A 21,339-nucleotide genomic window follows, 5' to 3' on the forward strand; every position below is an offset into this window, starting at 1 on the left:
TTAATAATTAATTAATAATATTATTATTTTTATTTTTTATTTTTTTATCGCAAATAGCCTACATTGAATTTGGTCATCACTATTGCTCACACTTGCTAAATGTTTTTCATTCTTCCTTGATTGACTGGTTCAGAGTCGCTATGTTCGTCCTATGTTGAGTGCTAAATGATATTGATATCACAAATCACGTTATCCGAGATAAGAGTCAAATCCGTGCAGCCCAAGCAGAGAGGGGCTGTATTAACGGTCCCTGACCCAACCATGTGCCTGTCTGTTACTGTACTACACACTGTACTGACCGCAGGCATAGACAGAAGAGGCGGAGATGGGGTCATACGATTACTGTTTCTTCGGGGGATATATGGTGAAAACGAATTATAATTATAATTATGTTTAGATACCAACTCAGCAATTAAAATAATAATAACAATAACACGACGTATACCGCAATGATCATGTAATATCACAATACGCGCTCACATTTTGTCACATGAATTAAAACAGTGTCAGTGACTCCACACGGACACCCCTCTCCCGCTCCGGTTGGTTTCGCCCGTCGTCCTTTGGCCCTGGCCACGTGGTGCGGATGTCCTTCCTCCCTTCTGAGCTGTTTAGAAGTTAAACATGGCTGCGCTCTTGAGATCGGCACGGCTACTGAAGTTCTCGCCTTCGGGCTTGATCCAGATCACCGGGACCAGCAGAACCGGGCCGCCTGTCAGCCGGCTGTACAGCGGAGGTGCCAGCGGCAGAGGGATCGGAGTGTGTTCGAGACAAATCGCCCCTGGCACCCTGAATGTGTCCAGGTACTGACTGCGTTTAGGCTATCCGGCTAATCGGTCCATGTGTTGTCATTGAGACGTTCGAGTCAATGACAGCACGGGTTAGGCATCTAAACATCTATTTGACTAAACCTGTATTGTATCCTGACAGCATCACGCATTTATAACTACTGACATCTCATTTTATCGTGTAGAAAGCTTATCATGCGTCACAGACAGTCCCTCTTGCATAAGATAACATTGCAATGCAATCTGATGATGTTGTTCATTCTTAAAATGCCTCTTTAACTCACTGACTAATGTCATGATGCGTATTGGGCTACTGGCAGTGTTTACTATAACCCAAAATAATAAATGTTCCTAATCCAACAACTTCTGGTTGTAGACAGTATCAAGGTATGCTGAGATGAGGGGGCATCACTGGGGTGGGCTGGGGGGTTCAGGTCAAGGTCAAGATAGTTTTTGGGAGCTTTACATTTTTTGTCAAATGTTTTTTTTTCAAATGTAAAAGCAAAAGTCATGGCGAACATATAAACACTTAATCATCACATCAAACACAGTAAAAACACTGACACACTGTACTATACACAGGCAGTGTGTATTAACCAGGGGAGGCAGGTGGAGGTCGAAATTGGAGGACAGGCTCATTGTAATGTATGGAATGAGGACTGGTTTCATACACGTGTGACCCTGTTCCAACCCTTACCCCTGCCCCCCCCCATTTCCAGGTGTTTGTGGCCCTACGCGGGGGTGCGTCAGTACGGGGTAGTCCCGGAGCAGAGGGGGGCTTCTTGGGATGAGGCCAGCGTGGGGGTGCGCTCTAAGCAGGCCCAGCAGTTCGACTGGGCCCTGGCCAAGCTAGACAGCTCAGTCCGCAGGACGGGCCGCATCACCAAGACTCTGCTGCTGAAGATCTTCCATGACATCAGCAGAACCGGTACGGGACATCTCACCAACACCAACCCTCTCTGCTTCCTGGTGGTCTCTCTCTCCCCCTCCTCTCTCTCTCTTATTTATATCATTAGATCTTGCTTTTTCTCTAACCATCCATCCACTTCACTCACTCCTCTTCACCTTCACCTAACCAGAACCCCCTACATACAGAGTGTGCTCCGTACTGACTCTCTCTCTCTCTCTCTCTCTCTCTCTCTCTCTCTCTCTCTCTCTCTCTCTCTCTCTCTCTCTCTCTCTCTCTCTCTCTCTCTCTCTCTCTCTCTCTCCTCCCCAGGCTACCCCAGTGGGAACCAGGCCCTCCTCCTCCTGAGGAGCTGTGGGTCTCTGCTCCCAGAGATGCCCCTGTCTGAACGCACAGAGCTGGCACACCGCATCTGGGACAAGCTGCACGAGCTAGGTGTGTGTCCTGTGTGTGTGTGTCCTGTGTCCATCCTGTGTGTGTCATTTGTGTGTTGTGTGTGTTGTTTGTGTTGTGTGTGTTGTTTGTGTTGTGTGTGTGTGTGTCGTGTGTGTTGTGTGTGTCTGTGTCTGTGTCTGTGTGTGTGTGTGTGTGTGTGTGTGTGTCTATGTGTCTGTGTCTCTGTGTGTGTGTGTGTGTGTGTGTGTGTGGTGGGAGACAATCAAAGAGACTAATGAATATGGGAGCAATAGGGAGTGGTTCTTCAACATCGTTGATTTGCAAGCGAGCAAAAGAAAGTGAATGATTGTATTGTTGTTTACCTGGTAATGCTTTAGGAGATGACCGAAAACTAAAGAGTGTGTGTGTGTGTGTGTGTGTGTGTGTGTAGGTGCATCCTATGATGCCAGCCATTACAACGCCCTGCTGAAGGTCTACCTGCAGAACGAGTTCAAGTTCTCCCCCACAGAATTCCTGGCTAGGATGGAGGCTGCCAATGTGCAGCCCAACAGAGTGAGTGGATCAGCCCTTAGCCTCCAATGTCCAGCCTCTAACCTCTAACCTCTTACCTCTAACCCCTAGCATCTTATCCCGAGCCTCTAGCCCCTAGCCTCTAACCCCTAGCCTCCAATGTCCAGCCCCTAGCCTCTAACCCCTAGCCTCTAAAGCCCAGCCCCTAGCCTCTAACCTCTAGCCTCTCCTGAGAGTCAGTCTTCCAGTATGTTTTATCACCTGACTGTTCTAATCTAATATATTTCAATTGTATATGTTTCCGTACTTTTATATTTGATTATATTCTGTTATATTCTAGTCCAGTTACCTCTTGTGTCCATGTGAGCGATGGTAGTTAACAGTTGTTCATGTGTGTAGGTGACCTTCCAGAGACTGATAGCAGCGTACTGTCACCACGGAGACATAGAGGGAGCCAGGTGAGACCTGATTAACTCTTTTAATATCTCTGATTATCTCTGATTAACTCTTTTAATATCTCTGATTAACTCTTTTAATATCTCAGATTATCTCTTTAATATCTCAGATTATCTCCTTAATATCTCTGATTATCTCTTTAATATCTCTGATTAACTCTTTTTAATATCTCTGATTATGTCTTTAATATCTCTGATTATGTCTTTAATATCTCTGATTAACTCTTTTAATATCTCTGATTATCTCTTTAATATCTCTGATTATGTCTTTAATATCTCTGATTAACTCTTTTAATATCTCTGATTATCTCTTTAATATCTCTGATTATATCTTTTATCTCTGATTATATCTTTAATATCTCTCCATTCTCTCTTTCCAGCACCATCCTGGGTTTCATGAAGACCAAGGATCTACCAATCACAGAAGCCGTTTTCAACTGTCTGGTGACCGGCCACGCCCGTGCTGGGTGAGTGACATGTTGATCCCGCGTGGTTCAGTCGCTCGAACACGGTGCTAGCAACGCTAACGTTGTGGGTTCGATTCCCGCCGGGACCATATGTACCCCAAAATGTATGCAGTCACTGTACTGTTAGTCGCTTTGGATGAAAGCATCTTACTAAATGGCTTATTATTATTATTATTGTTATTATTATTGTTATTATTATTATTACATGTTTTAATTTACAGTTCTGACAGTCGTGTCATGTATAAGATGTCTAGGAGTCTCTGAACTAGCTCGTGATGACATTGTGATTTGTTTGAATGTGCTATAAAAGGTTGTAGGTCATAAACTGCAGGATGTAAACATACCAGGAGACTGGATGCTTGGTTAGTCTCTCTATCCTCAGAGACCGCTACGCTGCCGCCTGGCTCTGCGTCTGTCGCTAGGTTTACATTCTGTACTTTAGGACGTATAGACTTCCATAGTGTATTGTAATATACGGTTGTCTGACCGTGTGTGTGTGTGTGTGTGTGTTCAGAGACATGGAGAGTGCAGAGGGCATCTTGCCAGTCATGAAAGGGGCGGGCATCGAGCCTGGGCCTGACACCTACGTGGCGCTGCTCAACGCCTATGCCGAGAAGGGAGATATGGACAAGATCAAGCAGGTGTGTGCGTGTGTGCGTGTGTGTGTGTGTGTGTGTGTGTGTGTGTGTGTGTCAGAGAGGAGATATAGGTGTGTGTGTGTTAGGGATGGACGGTTTCCAATTATTGAAACCGAAAAACCGTCAAAGACTAAAACCGCGGTTTTCCGGTTAACCGAAAAACGACCGAAAAAAAAAAAGAAAAAAAAAAGAGCGACAATTTCAAATAATTGAGCCCTACTGCTACAATACACTCATGTCGAACACCATTAAAACACCGTAAGCACAGTCGCAACACATTTAGGCTACTTAGTTTCACAAATATAAGTGGAAAGGCAGACTTTTGTAAGCTACACCATACATGAAAACACATGAACACTTAACACACCAGCTCCGCTGATCCAGGGTGCACGCCTGCACGGAAGATCATCTCTTGGAACAGCGTCTTCATTGAATGAACTGCTTTCTCAATATCTTGGTTCTTAGACAAAGTTTCAGCTGCTGCTCAATGTATTTAAATATTTGAATACTGCTCAATAATCACTGAAATATTAGACTTAGAATTATGCAGTGAACATACTTAAAGCTTTTCATAAAAACCACATGCCGCGAGACTGACTCGTCCTGAACTGTCGTAAGTCAATCAACAAAGAATGCCCCATCAAAATAAAAGTGCCCATGGTAGAGCTGTCAAAATAGAGCTTTCAAAATAAATGTACTAATACAGATAGAGATAAATACAGAACTACCTTTGCGTCACTAAGTGACCGCGTATCTTCTGAGACATGCGTTCTGTCATCACTTTCAGTAGCGCCTTCACACACAGTGGTGCTGTGCACAAACACTCTTGATCCGTATAGCTCTTGTTTTATTATATTGTGGTTTAGTAAATACTGCACTTGGAGTTACATTCAATGCATGATTTGTGCTATAGAACATAAATAAAGTTTGATTGATTGATTGATATCAAATCAAATCACATTTTATTTCTATAGCGCATTTCTCACAAAAGTGACCCAATGCGCTTTACAGAGAGCAGTGAAAATGGTCTTATTAAATGTAAGCGAGTAATTGTAAAAAACCTTTCCTATCTACCAATAACTGAAGGCAACTATCTTTCCCATAGAGTGATTCGTTACCCTTAAATATAATCCCAATTAGATATTAATCCTCAGTTATTCTTCACAACTGACCAAACCTCTCACTCATTGCGCGGCAGATTCAGACTGTATCATTGTTATTTTCACACACGACAAACATGTGACATGTTCCAGTTTTATTCTTTGAACAACATAAGAAAAAAGAAAAAAAAAAACGGTTACCGTTTCTATTTTTATAAACCCCGGTTTTCGGTTTAACCGAAAAACCGTCCATCCCTAGTGTGTGTGTGAGTGAAAGTAAAGTGACAGAGCGGTGTGTTTATTTGTTACATACCATGCTAACGTGTGTGTGTGTGTGTGTGTGTGTGTGTGTGTGTGTGTGTGTGTGTGTGTCAGACCCTGGAGGCGGTGGAGTCAGCAGACAGCAGCCTGATGGACAGAGACCTGATGCAGGTGATGTTCAGTCTGGCCAAGGCAGGCCACCAGCAACACATCCCCAACATAGTGGAGCGCATGAGGCACGACAGGGGCTACATACCAGGTACACACACACACACACACGCGTCACTGAGATGATGATGATGATGATGATGATGATGATGATGATGATGATGATGATTCTCTCCGTGTAGATGCTATGAACCTGTGTGGATGATGATGATGATGATGATGATGATGATGTATCTCCCTGTAGATGATGTGAATATGTGTGTGTATGATGATGATGATGATGAAGATGCTTCTCCCTGTAGATGCTATGAACCTGTGTGTATGATGATGATGATGAAGGTGTCTCTATCTGTAGATGCTATGAACCTGTGTATGATGATGATGATGATGATAATGATGATGAAGGTGTCTCTCTCTGTAGATGCTATGAACCTGTGTCTGAGCCTGATCACCCAGGGTCTGGAGGACACGGCCTTCATCTTCCTCAAGACCTTCCCCACCCTGCAGGGTGACGCCCTCAACGGAGACGCCCCCAACCTGGGCAACTTCTTCCTGCGCCACTGTGTCAACATGGACACGGTAGGACACACACACACACACACTCTGAATTTGTTTTATGACGCTTTTGAAACGGACACCGTTGCTATTTTCTAATACCCCGGGATACCATATTACCGCCCAACCCTAACACGCACACACACTTTGCTTCACATGTACAGTCTATATCAGGGGTGGGCAAATAATTTTCACAATGGGCCACATGAGAAACCAGGACTATTGTGGAGGGCCGGACCAGTAGGCTGAACCATTAAACAAACGTATAATATCATGTACAGAACATGTGTATCATATTACAATCACAGTCACCCTCATTAAACTGTTTAATCATATCCGATTCCCTTTGCAATCCATTAAATCAATAACATTATTATCAAACGTACATTCTGTTAAATGTAATTACGTCACACACATGCAGAGACTGAAGGACAACTTATGTTTTTGTTTTAATAAGCCAGACAGCCAGTCTGCTACCTCACATCACCATTGTAGAGCTCTGGGACCTGGACTACACTGATTATTAATGTGATCAATGGATCTGATCAATCCAAGTGAATTTAATTGTCTGAACATCCTCAATTTCACTCTCTACACACCCAGTATTCATTACACTCAAAATCCTCCAAATACCAAATACATACAATAATAACTAGCTAATAATGAAAATAATTGATAGAAATTGATAGAAAATAATTGATAGCATCTGATTTATAATAATTTGAACACCCAGAGAAGTCAAACAGTCTCATGTATGTAGAGTCATGTGTTCTTATGCGGCTGGAGAGGCTGGGCTGTATCTGACATTGCTGCTGCATATTCACCATCTAGCAGACACACTGAGAGCACAAACTATATGATAACAAACCATAACCAGATCAGAAATTACTCTGTGTGGGGAAATATACCATAATCTTTCCTAATGAGTGACAACAGGTAAAGATAAATGCTTATTTTACTGCTTGGTCAGTCAGCGTGATTGACAGGAGAGATGATTAGAGGGGCAGAGTTTTCACCACCCTTATTCAGGGCAGGGTTGAAGTATGGATAGAGTTTCTCAGTGAAGGTGCAGCCAGTGAAAGAGTAGATCAGAGACCTGGCCTCCACGTCATGAAAGGAGACATGGCCCTCCTCATAATCCACAAACACCCCCACCTTCTGGGGCTTCTCTCTCAGGGACAGGTGGACAGGAGGGTCAGCGCGTGCCTCGTACTCATTTCCATTCCTCAACTTTACAGTCCAGTATCCATTCTTAGGGTTTGGTGTGATACCCACCTTCCTGTTGATGGACTCTCTGGCCACTCCTACAGCCCACCCAGTCTTCTTCTTCACCTCCACTTCATAGTAAAACCTCCCTGAGGAGAAACCCTCCTTTCCCAAGACAGAGACAACCCGGGAAAACCTCTCTGTGTTATCAGGGAGATTCTTTCTTGTGTCTCCATGTCTAACTTGTTTCCCATCCTCAGACAGAATGAGACTGGGATGTGCTGTATCAGGGTCCAGAGTCACGTCCACTGCATACTGCTGAATCATCTTCAGCTCAACATCGCACAACTTCTTTACTTCGCTCGTAAGTGTCTCCTCCAGCTGAGACACAGCTCTCCTCACAGTCCCCACATAGAGATCACTGTGAACCCTGACCTCAGACCAGTCCTTGGTGTGTGGAGAGGTGGACAGGGAAGGGAAGCTCTGGAGGAGGTGGAGGTGGTCCTCAGTGTGTGAGAGCTGCTCCAGCTCAGTGCTTCTCCTCTGTAGCTCAGTGATTTCCTGCTCCAGCTCTTTAATCAGCCCTTCAGCCCGCCTCTCTGCAGCTTTCTGCTTCTCCTCGATCACGCCATGGAGCTCAGCCTGGCTTCTCTTCATGGAGTCCACCAGAGCAGTGAAGACCTGTACGCTGTCGGCTTTCTCTCTCTCTGCAACTTTCTTACTAAGACCTACTGAGCGTTTGATCTCTGAAACCTTCTGCAGTCGCTCCTGGATCATCTGCTGAACATCTGCCTCTGTCTTCCCCAGCTGAGCCTTCCTCTCTCCATACTCCTCCTCTATGGGGACGGTGTCATGGGTCTTGTGGTCTGTTTTCATGCACAGCAAACACACACAGATTTCATCACTCCTACAGAACAGCTCCAGGAGTCTGTCATGCTTCTTACACATCCTGTCTTCCAGGTTCTCCACAGGGTCGATCAGCTTGTGTCTCTTTAAGGCTGCGACTCTCTGATGACGCTCCAGGTGAGTCTCACAGTAAGAGGTCAGACACACCAGGCAGGACTTCAGAGCCTTGAGCTTCGTCCCAGTGCAGATGTCACAAGGCACTTGTCCAGGTTCGACAGGGGACTCATCTTCAGCCCTGACTCTCATTGTCTTGAAGTGCTCTACAACCTCTCTAAACGTTGTGTTGACGCAAAGCTCAGGTCTTCTATAGAATGTTTCCTTACACAACGGACACCGGCACAATTCACTGGTGTCACAGTATCCTCTGATACAGGCCATGCAGAAGGTGTGTCCACATTGAATAGAGACAGGGTCAGTGAACACCTCCAGACAGACAGAACACAGGAACTGCTCCTCAGACAGCAGACTGCTGGAGGAAGCCATATCTAGAGAGACCAGAGGTGACACCATAAAGCATTTCCTGGAATCAATCAGATCTCGATAGTTTCAGCTATGGAGCTGTCAAGACTGTCTTATGGGATTATACAGCGACCAATAATGATAACATTATTCTACATCACATAGAAAATAGTCCTTCAAACAAATCAATATGTTACATGCTGAACTGTCTATAAACCAAACTGGTAGAGACTACACAATAGTTTATCTTGACATGTCATTGTAAGTCTCTCAACTCACCTGTCTGTGATTCTGTGAGGGTGTGGACGCTGTCTCTGTCCTTTATACTGTATGTGTGATAGATGCCCGTTTGAGGACGATATCTAACAAGTTTGAGAGAGTCTGCCCTTGTCCACGATACACTTTACGTCTCTACACAGTTTAGTTTCATTTCAGCAAACTGGCGTTGAGATGCTCCTCCCCTCCCAGTACAGCTCTCCTCCCTAGAACAGGGTTAACCCTTTACAGACTGGTCTGTTTCTAGCATGTGGTTTTACAGACACACTCTTCTTACCTGTCATTTCCAATCATCATATTGTTCCCAGTCAGTATAAACTGTAATCAGAATAATATTTGTGATCAGGGGCCTCATTTATAGAAAGTACTTTGGATCAAATTTTGATCTTACCCGTGTCGTACGTAGAAAACCACGTCAACGTAGTGATTTATACAATTTCAACTTGAGTCAATTTGACCATGGAAACGATCGTTTACTCTACGTCGGGTATTGACCTGACCATTTGAGAAAATGAGTTTAATTCAAGATTTAAAGGGAACTGATGTTTATGATTGTATTTCAGTCTTCCTTTATATTCCTCCGGAGCTGACAAGGCAACGCCAACTCCCCTTCAACATGCCTAATGCGCTAAATTATACTGGATTTTTCTCCGGAGAACGCAAGCGTTTCCACGATCAAATTGACTCACGTTGAAATTGTATAAATCACTACGTTGACGTGGTTTTCTACGTACGACATGGGTAAGATCAACATGTTATCCAAAGTACTTTCTATAAATGAGACCCCAGGTCTTGTTAAAAACCCTACACTCTGCATCAATCTTTCTCTTTTTAACTTGAGCTGACATTTTCCTCCTCAGTATCTCTCCAACTGCACATTACGGTGAAGATGTGTAACATAGTCACGCACGCACATACGTAAATTGAAAATAAAAATTGTCGCCTTCAAAATAAAAGCAATGCAATTTTCTTAACCTCACACAGGGCCGGCCAGGGACAGCCATAGGGCCGCATGCGGCCCGGGGGCCGTACAATGCCCAGGTCTGCTCTATATGATTCTCCAATATTTATGAATCAGTAATGAATGTCTCTGTCTCTCTCTCTGGTCTCTGTCTGTCTCTCTGGTCTCCAGCCAGTGGAGAAGATGGCAGGTTTCTGTAAGGAGCTCCAGGACACCAACCTGCACGCCTCACCTCTGCAGTTCGCTCTCTACTGCTCCCTGGAGGCCAATAAGACAGGTACACCCTCACCTCCCCCCCGACACACACACACACACACACACACACACACACACACACACACACACACACACACACTGTGTGTGCACTGAACTGAGCTGAATGAGGAGAGGACATGTTTACATGGAAGTGTTCCTGTTGTATGTTCCTCCATAACTGTGGCTTGGTTCTCTCTCTCTCTCTCTCTCTCTCTGATCCCTCTTTCTCTCTCTGGTCTCTTTTTTGGTTCTCTCTCGCATTCTCTCCTTCTGTGTCTCCTCTCTCTCTCTCTCTCTCTCTCTCTCTCTCTCTCTCTCTCTCTCTGATCTGTTGTTCTTTCTGGTCTGTCGTTCTCTCCAGGCATGGCCGTTGAGCTGATGAAGAAGATGGCGGAACAAGGACTACCCATAAGGCCACACTACTTCTGGCCCCTCCTCACGCAACACCAGACGGCCAAGAACACAGCTGGTAAGGGCGGGGGTGGGTTAAGTTTCATGCCTAGGAGGAATAGTGGTTGTGGGCCTTTCTGTGCTTCTTAGTCTGGATTTTGTCATATCTCTCCTTTTTGTCTAAGGCTGATGTTTTAGGTGTGGGTTTAGATTAGTGGTTGATACAGTATGCGGTTGTGTTAGCCTGTAGCATCTGTCCCATGGGGACCAGTGTGTTAGCCTGTTAGCCTGTAGCATCTCTCCTGTGGTGACTAGTGTGTTAGCCTGTTAGCCTGTAGCATCTGTCCCATGGTGACCAGTCTGTTGGCCTGTTAGCCTATAGCATCTCTCCCATGGTGACCAGTGTGTTAGCCTGTAGCATCTTTCCCATGGTGACCAGTGTGTTAGCTTGTAGCATCTCTCCCATGGTGTCCAGTGAGGTCCAGTGTGTTTCTCTAATAGAATCAGAATTCTCTTTATTGTCAAGTATATTCGCACATACAGGAAATTGACTTGATGAGGTTGGTGCATAGGACATAAAAAACAACTATATGTAAGCAACAATAATAGGCTGACAGTGACAGGAAGTCCAGAGCCAGGGGCCTGTCAGATTAACAGACCCGTTGTCGACGGTGACGGCGTTTCCGTAGTGCGGGATTGAACCTCCACCGCCGGGGATTGTAGGTCCTGTCTGATGTCGTTGTCTGAGGTCACTCACTTGGTTGACAGCTGCAGTGCTGGTAACCAAGGGAACCGTGGTTTTGGGGGCACTCAGGCTTGTTTTGAAAGGCTCTCTTCAAACAACTGTCTCTCTCTCTCTCTCTCTCTCTCTCTCTCTCTCTCTCTCTCTCTCTCTCTTCACTCTCTGCTGTGCTCCACCAGCCGGCCAGTAGGACTTTTGAGGCAGACTCCTTGAAATAGGCTGGTGTGAGTGAGAGAGAGAGAGAGAGAGAGGTAGAGAGAGAGAGAGTGCATCTGTAAGGGAGAAGTTTGTTGTGTTTAGGTTTTTTCGGTCACTCGGACCGAAAAGTATGTTTTGTATGTGAGAGTGTAATGGGTGATGCCTAGTCCCAGAGGGGCGGTACTATCAGAAGTATTGTGTGTGTGTGTGTGTGTGTGTGTGTGTGTGTGTGTGTGTGCGTGCGCGCGCTGTGGTCCGGCCAGGTTAGGACTCCCCCAGGCCTCTCCTCCATCAGAGGGCCTTTCATGAGAGGAGAGAGGGTGTGTAAATATTAATGTTTTAGAGTGGCTCGCCATGGACGGATTTCACTGGTTTGGGGCGAGCAGGAGCAAAGATCTCTGACAGATCAGACCTCTCCTCCCAAATGTGTACACACACCCCCCTCTGGGGAGCCCCCTCGGAACAGATTTGGGAGGGATGCATGATAGTGTCATTATCCTCTAGATGGACCCCATCCCCCTAACCCCTCAGACCAAAACACTCCCCGGTCTAAAAGCTGTTCTGGACTGAAGTATCACAGCCTATAGTGCACACAGCAAAGACCTAGGTTCTAGGCCCTGGACAATCTAGACAATTTGATGGCAGCTACTAGATTGAAATCAAGTGCAACACTGAAACACAACTGTGAACATTTCAAACCTGCAAACTGCGACACTTTAAATGAATGTGCAAGAACACTATGTGCAATATGACAACCCTCGGGTACATAAGGTTCAGAGATAGGAAATGTTAGAATAGGTATAGCATAGCATAGAGTACAGCACAGTGTTTTATTTGTATAGTATAGTATAGTGGATAGTGTACATAGCCTTTATTTATGTAAACCAGCTCTTTTTCCTTCTTGTTTTTAGTTTTTTTTTTCCTAGCACCAGGGGAGCCCCCCCCTCCCAAATTTCGTTGTTTGGTACCTGTACTATATCAATGACAATAAAGACCATTCATTCATTCATTATATACCCCTGTCTAGGGGTGGGACGATTAGAAAATGTCATGTCACGATTATCGTGGGCAAAATAATCGCGATCCACGATATTATCGTGAGAATTAAAAAAAAAAAAAAAAAAAAAAAAACTTTTTTAAGAATGCCAATAAAACACACTGTAATCACTTTAACTTAGATTTTGTTGTATTTTTATTGAATCATGTTAATAACATTAACATCATTTTAAAAACATCTTGACAAAAATAAAAATCTTTAATAAAATCTTAAATAAGGTAATGATAAATTATAAGGTATCACTGCATAAATAAAGGAAAAAAATACTGTCAAACAAAACTTGAACACTGACACTTTTCTGTCATCAAACTGAGTGCTAGCCTTGTGGCTTAGAGACTTGAAAGCTTCAAGATAGGTTAAAGTGCAAATGTGAGAAATCTCAATTATATTACTATTTATTTATAACATACGATTATGACATCCTCCCTCTCGCCAGTTTTGGGCAACATAGACTTCTCCCCTGGTGCCACGGATAGGGGTTTCAAGCGGTGGGACAGCAAAGGGATGGTTACTATCGGACATTTATATGATACGGAAATACTACTTTCATTTGACCAATTATGTAAGAAATATGACCTACCACGAAATGAGTTTTTCAGATACCTTCAGATACGAAGTTTTTTAAATAGCCAAAAAGACACTGGCCTCTGTCACCAACCCTCTCCGCTGGAGGAGATAGTCTCTGCTGGAAAGACGAGAGGCATTCTGGGGCTTGGGTATAGAGCACTTTCGAAATATGATAAAGGCAAACCTGCATTTACGCCCAAAGACTGGAATAATGACCTGAACATTAATACTGATGAAGCAACTTGGTCACTAATATGGCAATTGGCAAACGACATCTCAATCTGTAATAGGACGAAGGAAACGCAATTTAGACTACTACAACGTTTGCAGATTACTCCCCAACTTAGACATAAAATGGATCATAACAAATCGGAAATGTGTACAAAGTGTATTACCGAGGTTGGGAGCTTTGTTCATTGTGTTTGGACTTGTAGATATATAGATGATTACTGGAAAGGTATAGTGGATAAAATTCATCTAATTCTAGATTACATTGGATAAGGACCCCATGTGTAGGGGTAGTGGTAGTCTAGTGGATAGTGAGTTGGACTTGTGATCGGAAGGTTGTGAGTTCGAATCCCGCCTGAAGCCACACCACTACTAGTGTGCCCTTGAGTAAGGCACTTAGCCCTCAGTTACTCCAGGGGGAATGTCCCTGTAATTCGTAATTGTAAGTCGCTTTGGTTAAAGGCGTCTGCTAAATGGCAAAATTATAAATTATAAATTATAAATTATGTGTCTATTGTTCCCAGACAAACAACTTAAAAGTATGCATTCCAAAAGACTTCTGTGTATCCTCACTTTTTGTGCAAGGAAAAATATATTGCTGAAATGGATAGACTGCAAACCGCCTACAATAGCTGGATGGCACAAGGTAATTTTTGATATGATTCCTATGGAATATCTGACATATACAGGGCTTAAAGTACTCCGGCACAGTGCCGGATTTCCGGCGCGGGAGAATAAAAAAAATAAAAAATAAAAAAACTGCAATTGCGGCATTGCGCCGACGTGGTGGCGGGGCTGTTTCACAAATAACTTAGCTTTCGTGTTTGCTAGCGAAACAGCTGATAGTTGATGTTGACTGCTCAAGGAGAATACATATTTGAAAGTACAGAATGCCTGAGAGCCTTATATTGCATTATATTACATTATATTTTGAATGGCCATCTGGTGCCTGAATATTGTTTTTTCCTTTACATATATAATGACATTTTCACCATAAATTGATGGCGAAAGGGCACAAATTGGTGCATATCAATTCACCAGAATGCAAGAAATTAAGTGTTTGATGCTCGTTTAAGGACCCCCAGACAGCCCCGCTTCATGGGTCCACCCCGATGTCAAACACCACTGGTACCACCTCCGCCTCATTTTGAGCCAGGAAAACCCCTGAGTAGTGACGGGAAGCCTTATGGGACGTGGTGCCAAGAAGGAGAATATAAGTGATAGTGGCTTAATAAGTAATCAGTTTGTTCTTTTAAAGACATGTATATATTTTATTCTGTATTGTTATAGTGATAGTGGCTTAATAAGTGATGCAATCAGTTTGGCCTTTTAAAGACATCTAATTGTATTTATTTTTTATTAAGTATAAAACAGTATTATGAATGAATGAATGGTCTTTATTGTCATTACAGTTTTTCCCAATTGCTAAAACACAAAAGCCAATTCTCTAAACCAAATGACCAGTTCTCTAAACACATTTAATAAAACTAGCTCCCATTTGCCAAAACCATAAACACATTTCACATGAAGACACAATTCACAAAACACAATCCTCCTTTTCTCATAAATCTAAACACATTTTGTCTTGCTAAAACACAAGTTGCAAAAAACTCTGCTCAAAATGTCAAATTCTCAAATTAAAGCTCATGTGATGCAAAATGCTTGCCACAGTCAGCAAAATGTTAACACAATGAACACACCTGGCTTCATTCATTAAACATAACGACTCAAAATGTAAAACACTTGTTGCAAATGATTGTGGTGTGTGTGTGTGTGGTATAGTTCCATAAATAAATAAAAAAACATCACACCCTGAACATTGTTTTCAGTGAGTATTGTTGTGTGTAATGGATCCTCTGTAGTGTTTGCATTGAGTTGTGATACAGTACAGTATTGTACATGTTACGGTACATGTGGGAATACGGTAACATTTTTCAAACCTTTATTTACGTAAAACTCGGTGGACAACAGTGCAACAACTTCGCGGCTGAACTTTAGTAAAATTTCGGACATCGTATGCCATTTAAAGGGGGGAAATAGATATCTAAAAATGCATGACTATCATGCAAAATCAGCCTTACTGTAATGTAAAATATGTAATGTTAGATATAACGTTAGACAGGGAGCGCAGATTTATTTTTATGCATGACTATCATACATGTGGGAAAACTAGGGTTAGGGTTAGGTGCTAGGGTTACAGTAAGGTTAGGGTTAGGATTAGGGGTAGAGTTTGAGTTTTGAAGAGAGAAGGTCTGGTTTTGCTTATGTAGCTTTAGAAAAGTGTGTTGTGTTTAGAGTTTTGGGGAAATGGAGGAAAGTTTTGTGAAATGTGTTTTAGCAATTGAGAAAAGCTGTAATACAGTACAGGTACCATACAACGACATTTAGGAGGGGGGGCTCCCCTGGTGCTTGGAAAAAAAGACTAAAAACACGAGGGCCAAGGGTAAAATAAAAAAGGGAAAAGAGCTGGTTTACATAAATAAAGGCTATGTACACTATCTCTACTATACTACTATACTATACAATAAAACACTGTGCTGTACTCTATGCTATGCTATAAATATCCTAACTTTTCCTATATCTGAACCTTATGTACACAAGGGTTGTCATATTGCACATAGTATTGTTGCACATTCATTTAAAGTATTAATGCATTTTAATATTGAGACATATATTTTGTATTGACTATAAAATAGTATTAATGCATTTAAACATTGAGACAAGAAGCTGTCTTCTGTACCCGCTCTCCCAATATCTCAAACTGTGACCCCCCTCCCCAAGAAAAAGTTTCAGGCACAGGATTTTTTCCCACTTTAAGCCCTGCATATAGGTCTAAGTGTAAGATAAAGACATTCTATAAGATTTGGTCTCCGTTCTTAGATTATATTGGTACCAGCCTGGCTGCCATTGTAATGAAAGGTTTGGTGGATTACACTCAAGAAAGTACACAAGACTAATGTGTAACAGATCTACAATGTATGGGTCACAATATTATTTACTGTGCTGGTGTTGTGCTGCCGCTGTGTTTAGGACTAAGACATGGATGCTGTCTCCGATGGGGGTGATCCCCCCATATATTATGGCATTTGTTGTGTCATTTTCTTTTCTGTTTATTTCTGATATGTGACATGGCCTCCTCCCCCCCCTGCTTTTTTGTTTTTGTTTTGTTTTTAAACATTTTCTGTTTATGGACAATGTACTGCATAACAAAGTGCAAAACTAGTTTTCTACTATTAATGGGACAATAACCTCCCCCACGGATACTAGTTGTTGTTGTTATGTCCTGTTGTGTACATGTCTCTGTGAAACACTGTGAAATATTAACCCCCCCCCAAAAAACACACATAGGTCACATACATTAATACATACAATAAAAACAGACAGACAAAGCAGTGTTTATCAAATGTAGTGCCTATTTAAAAAGTCCAGTAATTTAAAAAAAAAAAAAAAAAAAAAAAACGATTATGACGATTATTCAACTAATTAAAATTCTCCACGATAAAGTTATCACGGGGGTTTTTATCGCGATTAACGATAAACACGATAATCGTCCCATCCCTACCCCTGTCCCACTCTTCTCCATCTCTCTTCCACTGCTCTCCAACTTTCTTCCACTCTTCTCCATCTCTCTTCCACTCCTCCATCTCTCTTCCACTCCTCCATCTCTCTTCCACTCCTCTCCATCTCTCTTCCACTCCTCTCCATCTCTCTTCCACTCCTCTCCATCTCTCTTCCACTCCTCCATCTCTCTTCCACTCCTCCATCTCTCTTCCATCTCTCTTCCACTCCTCCATCTCTCTTCCACTCCTCCATCTCTCTTCCACTCCTCCATCTCTCTTCCACTCCTCCTACTTCATCCTTCTGCAGTGTCTCTGATAGCCTGAGGGGTTATCAACTGATTAAGAATTGGTTATCCCCCCGTCCCCCCACCCCTGGCAAGCACACACACACACACACACACACACACACACACCCTACGCCAGGGGGCCTACAGGGGTTGAAGGTCATTCTGCTACAGTGGCTGTGAGGTCGATAGACCCTTTCAGTCCAGCCCCTATCCCTACGGGACATACAGGGGCGGGGGGGGGGAGGGAGGCTGCGGGTCAGCTAAGGGGTCAAGCAGTAGCGTTCAGGAATGGCTCCGATTTGGTGTCTTTTCCCAAACTGGTGAAAAATGGAGAACTAGCGTTACGCATGTTCCTTTTAGGAAAAGATCTGGAGCGAGACCAGCCCTTCTCGGTGTTCCATGTAAACATTAATGTGAGATGATACGAGAGCTGTCAAATGCATTTAGTCATGTTTAGGTCACCAGTGCTTTTTTTTAATGCTCGGGCTATCTCTTTTGGTTTCGGAGAGGGATTAAAAAATGATATTTCCATGTCCTAAAAGCAGCCCGGCTCTGAGCTGACAGCTAGCTAGGTTACCTCAGCGTGGGGCGTCTCGGCGGGGGTGAGGAGTGTCTCTTGGGGAGGTTAGTTTGGGTGAGATGGTGCTGCTGGAGGAGGCTCTCTGAGTGGTAGCTGCCTGACACCCCCCCCGGTTTGAACACACACGCACGCACGCACACACACACACACACACACACACACACACACACACACTCACACTCACACTCACACTCACACTCATACATATACACACACACACACACTCACACTCACACTCACATACATATACACACACAGACACACACACACAAAACATGTACACACACACAAAAAAACACACATACACAAAAAACACACACACACACACCGGACATCCATTTAGTTGTCAGGCCGCTTAGCAGAAGCAGAGAAACTTCTCTTTCTCTTCACACACTGGTTCCCTCCGTTGTTACCCTTAACCCTCATGAATGATGCAGGCACTCAGTCCCTCTATTGCTGCAGGAGGGGTGTGTGGGTGTGTGGGTGTGTGTGTGCGCCTGTGTGTGTGTGTGCCTGTGTGTGTGTGTGCGCGTGCGCGAGTGCCTGTGTGTGTGTGTGCGCGAGTGCCTGTCTGTGTGTGTGCGCACAAGTGTGTGTGTGTCTGTGTGTGTATAAAGGCGTTCGGGGGGCAGTGTGGTGGAGGTGATGTGACTGATGCGGAGTGACTTGATTTCATGTAAATGCGAGTGCTCTGAGGGAATTCACTTTGGATTACGCGCCCCGCTGTGCACTGGCCATGAAATATTAAGCGCCATGTCACTTTCAGTCCACAGGTGTCACTGGCGGGCAGGGAGGCCCCCACACCCCCCTCTGCCCCCCCCCTACACACACACACACACACGGCGTCCAGGACCCCAAAAAAAACGTAGCATTTTGATGAGGTGTGGGTTTGGGCAGGCGAAGGTCGTGGAAGCATATGCTCTGCTTTTGTCCCACCCGCCGCGAGCCGCAGCCGCATGTCACTCCCGAGCGGGGAGCGCGCGCTTATCACTTATGACACGGCGAGAGAGAGGGAGGGAGAGAAGGAGAGAGAGAGAGAAGGAGAGAGAGAGAGCGCGGCTGGGGCGGCCGTACTTCCTCCGAAGAAGCTTTTATGTCGGAGGGAAGAAAGCCGGAGATCCTAACGCCTAACCCTCGTCTGCCCCCCCCCCCCCCCCCCAACCTCCTCATCAACTACCCGCCCCCCTTATCCTCTAATGCAGCCCTTATCCCGCGTCCCCGTCCCCCCACCTCTCCCACCCTGCGTTGGTCTGTGGTCATTAATGGAAGGAGAGTCTCTCAGCAGTGATTCCATCTGACATCATCATCATCATCACAGCCACCTGTACTCCTCCAGAAAGGGAGGGAGGGAAGAGAAAGAGAGGGAGAGAGAAAAGTGACAGGTAGTCACTTCAAGGACAGAGGAAACGGTGAACTAGTTCACTCTGGTCTTCTCTCACCTCTACTTCCTTTGTTTCTTTCTCTCTTTCTCTCTCTCTTTCTCTCTCTTGTATCTATATTTTGAAAAGTATAGAATTTCAATATTTTTTCCCCCATGCCTATAGTCAAGTTTGTTTTGGCCTGGTCTGAATCTAGGTCTGTTCCAGCCTAGTCTGGTCCGAGTCTGGAACTGGTCTAGCCCTGTTCTAGCCTGGTCTGGTCCGAGTCTGGCCCTGTTCTAGCGTGGTCTGGCCCGAGTCTGGCCTGAGTCTGGCCCTGTTCTAGCCTGTTCTAGCCTGGTCTAGCCTGGTCTGGCCCTGTTCTAGCCTGGTCTGGCCCGAGTCTGGCCTGAGTCTGTTCCTGTTCTAGCCTGGTCTGGATATGGACCTTATTCTGGATCTTATTCTTCTTCTTAAAATGTCACGCTACGTTTTTCAGAGATGCGTATCGTCACTTTTTCATGTTTTTCCATGAATTTCTGTATTTTTTCCTATGCCTATAGTCCAGTCTGGTCTGGTCTGTTCTGGTTGGTCTGGTCCTTCCTAGTTCTGTCCTAGTCCTGGTCTGTCCTAGTTCTGGTGCTTTCTCGTTCCTCTGCTCTGTGTCTCTGTCGACCAGAGTTACCCTGCTCTGTGTCTCTGTAGACCAGAGTTACCATGCTCTGTGTCTCTGTAGACCAGAGTTACCCTGCTCTGTATCTCTGTAGACCAGAGTTACCCTGCTCTGTGTCTCTGTAGACCAGAGTTACCCTGCTCCGTGTCTCTGTAGACCCCAGGGTGCCTCAGGCTTACCTGGAGATATTCCTGACAATCCTATCCCTCGGTGGGTAAGGCTGATATTCCTGACCTGGATAGTCCTACGGGATATACCTAGGCAGGAAGGTTGATATTCCCTGACCTGGACCAGTCCTATACCTAGGTATACGTACAGAAGGTCGATATTCCCACAGCGCAAATATCTCCCTCTCCAGTGTTGTTGTCGAGAGAGTGCAGTTGTACCAGCTCAGCGAAAGGTTATCGAGCTCCCCTCTCTCACTCTCTGGCCTTGTCTGAGAGAATATGAGCTCTGCTCTTTTTTCTCCGCAGCGGGGTTCACGCACCGGAGATATGAAGCCCGTTTGAAACCTGAGTGTCAGCCGTTCGCTGAGCAACCCACTGAACCGGGGGGCCGTTTGGTTTTTAAAAGCCTCCCTCTAACACGCTTGCTAGCTAGCAGGGAGGCTGGCTGGCTGGCTTGGTAACAGGCTGGCAGGGGGTGGTTGGCTGGAGGGGTCTGGAAAGTGCTGATTGTCCGGAAATACACCGTGATACGGAGGTCTATGTATACATTTAGCATCTCCATTCACAGGTTTTTATCTATCTGTCTGGCGGCTTGCTCCGAAATGGATCATCGATAATTCAGCAGGAAAACAGGTGCTCCCTCTTTCATAAAAACAGAAGACAGGATGGGGATGGAAATATAGATGGATGGATGGATGGAGGGGAGGGGAGGGGAGGGGTGGAAGAGGATTCTCTCGGGCTCCGTTGAGAAGAAAGCATCAGATCTGCTGTTTTTCCTTTTTCTTGAAAGCCAGAGGGGCTTAATGAGCTGTGAACGGAGGAGGAGGAGGAGGAGAAGGAGGATGAATGAACAAGGCAGATGGAGGAGAGAGATAGAGTGATGAGATGGCAAGTCCATTCAGGTGCTTTACCTGGCTAATGCCCCCCGCCCTCCCCTCCCCCCAGGCCTAAGGGCTCCGAGGCAGGGTCTAATGGCGGGTTAAAAGCACTGTGTATGTTTTATTCAGGTGTGTTGGGGCGATGGAGGGTATAGCCAGGTGAGCAGGGATCTCCCTGGAGGACACGCATACACAGAGCTGCCTGAGTAGAGTGGAGAGTACACAGGGAACACACACACATACACACACACACACACACTCACACTCACACTCACACTCACACACACTCACATATCGCCAGCACACACACACATATCCAGCACACACACTCACATATCGCCAGCAC

At 44.8% G+C, this 21,339-nt stretch overlaps 2 protein-coding genes across 2 annotated transcripts in view; one reads left to right on the plus strand and one right to left on the minus strand.

Moving 5' to 3' along the window:
- The first annotated feature begins 623 nt into the window (after positions 1-623).
- Positions 624-21,339, plus strand: part of lrpprc (leucine-rich pentatricopeptide repeat containing) — a 70,738-nt gene continuing 50,022 nt past the window's right edge. Inside the window, exons 1-11 of the mRNA XM_080534696.1 lie at positions 624-803; positions 1,508-1,716; positions 2,008-2,130; positions 2,522-2,643; positions 3,001-3,059; positions 3,437-3,523; positions 4,038-4,164; positions 5,637-5,781; positions 6,112-6,269; positions 10,225-10,330; positions 10,670-10,777. Coding sequence (XP_080390822.1) covers positions 625-803; positions 1,508-1,716; positions 2,008-2,130; positions 2,522-2,643; positions 3,001-3,059; positions 3,437-3,523; positions 4,038-4,164; positions 5,637-5,781; positions 6,112-6,269; positions 10,225-10,330; positions 10,670-10,777 — 1,423 coding nt within the window. The 5' untranslated portion in view covers position 624. The remainder of the gene's footprint in view (positions 804-1,507; positions 1,717-2,007; positions 2,131-2,521; positions 2,644-3,000; positions 3,060-3,436; positions 3,524-4,037; positions 4,165-5,636; positions 5,782-6,111; positions 6,270-10,224; positions 10,331-10,669; positions 10,778-21,339) is intronic.
- On the minus strand, positions 7,212-8,840 carry LOC308160766 (E3 ubiquitin-protein ligase TRIM39-like; the record flags this gene model as incomplete). The annotated part of the gene is made up of 1 exon (XM_080534707.1): positions 7,212-8,840. One exon carries the CDS (start codon positions 8,838-8,840, stop codon positions 7,212-7,214), a length of 1,629 nt encoding a protein of 542 aa, XP_080390833.1.

The sequence above is a fragment of the Nansenia antarctica genome (genome assembly GCF_963989245.1).
Source record: "Nansenia antarctica genome assembly, chromosome: 1".
NCBI classification, from domain to species: domain Eukaryota; kingdom Metazoa; phylum Chordata; class Actinopteri; order Argentiniformes; family Microstomatidae; genus Nansenia; species Nansenia antarctica.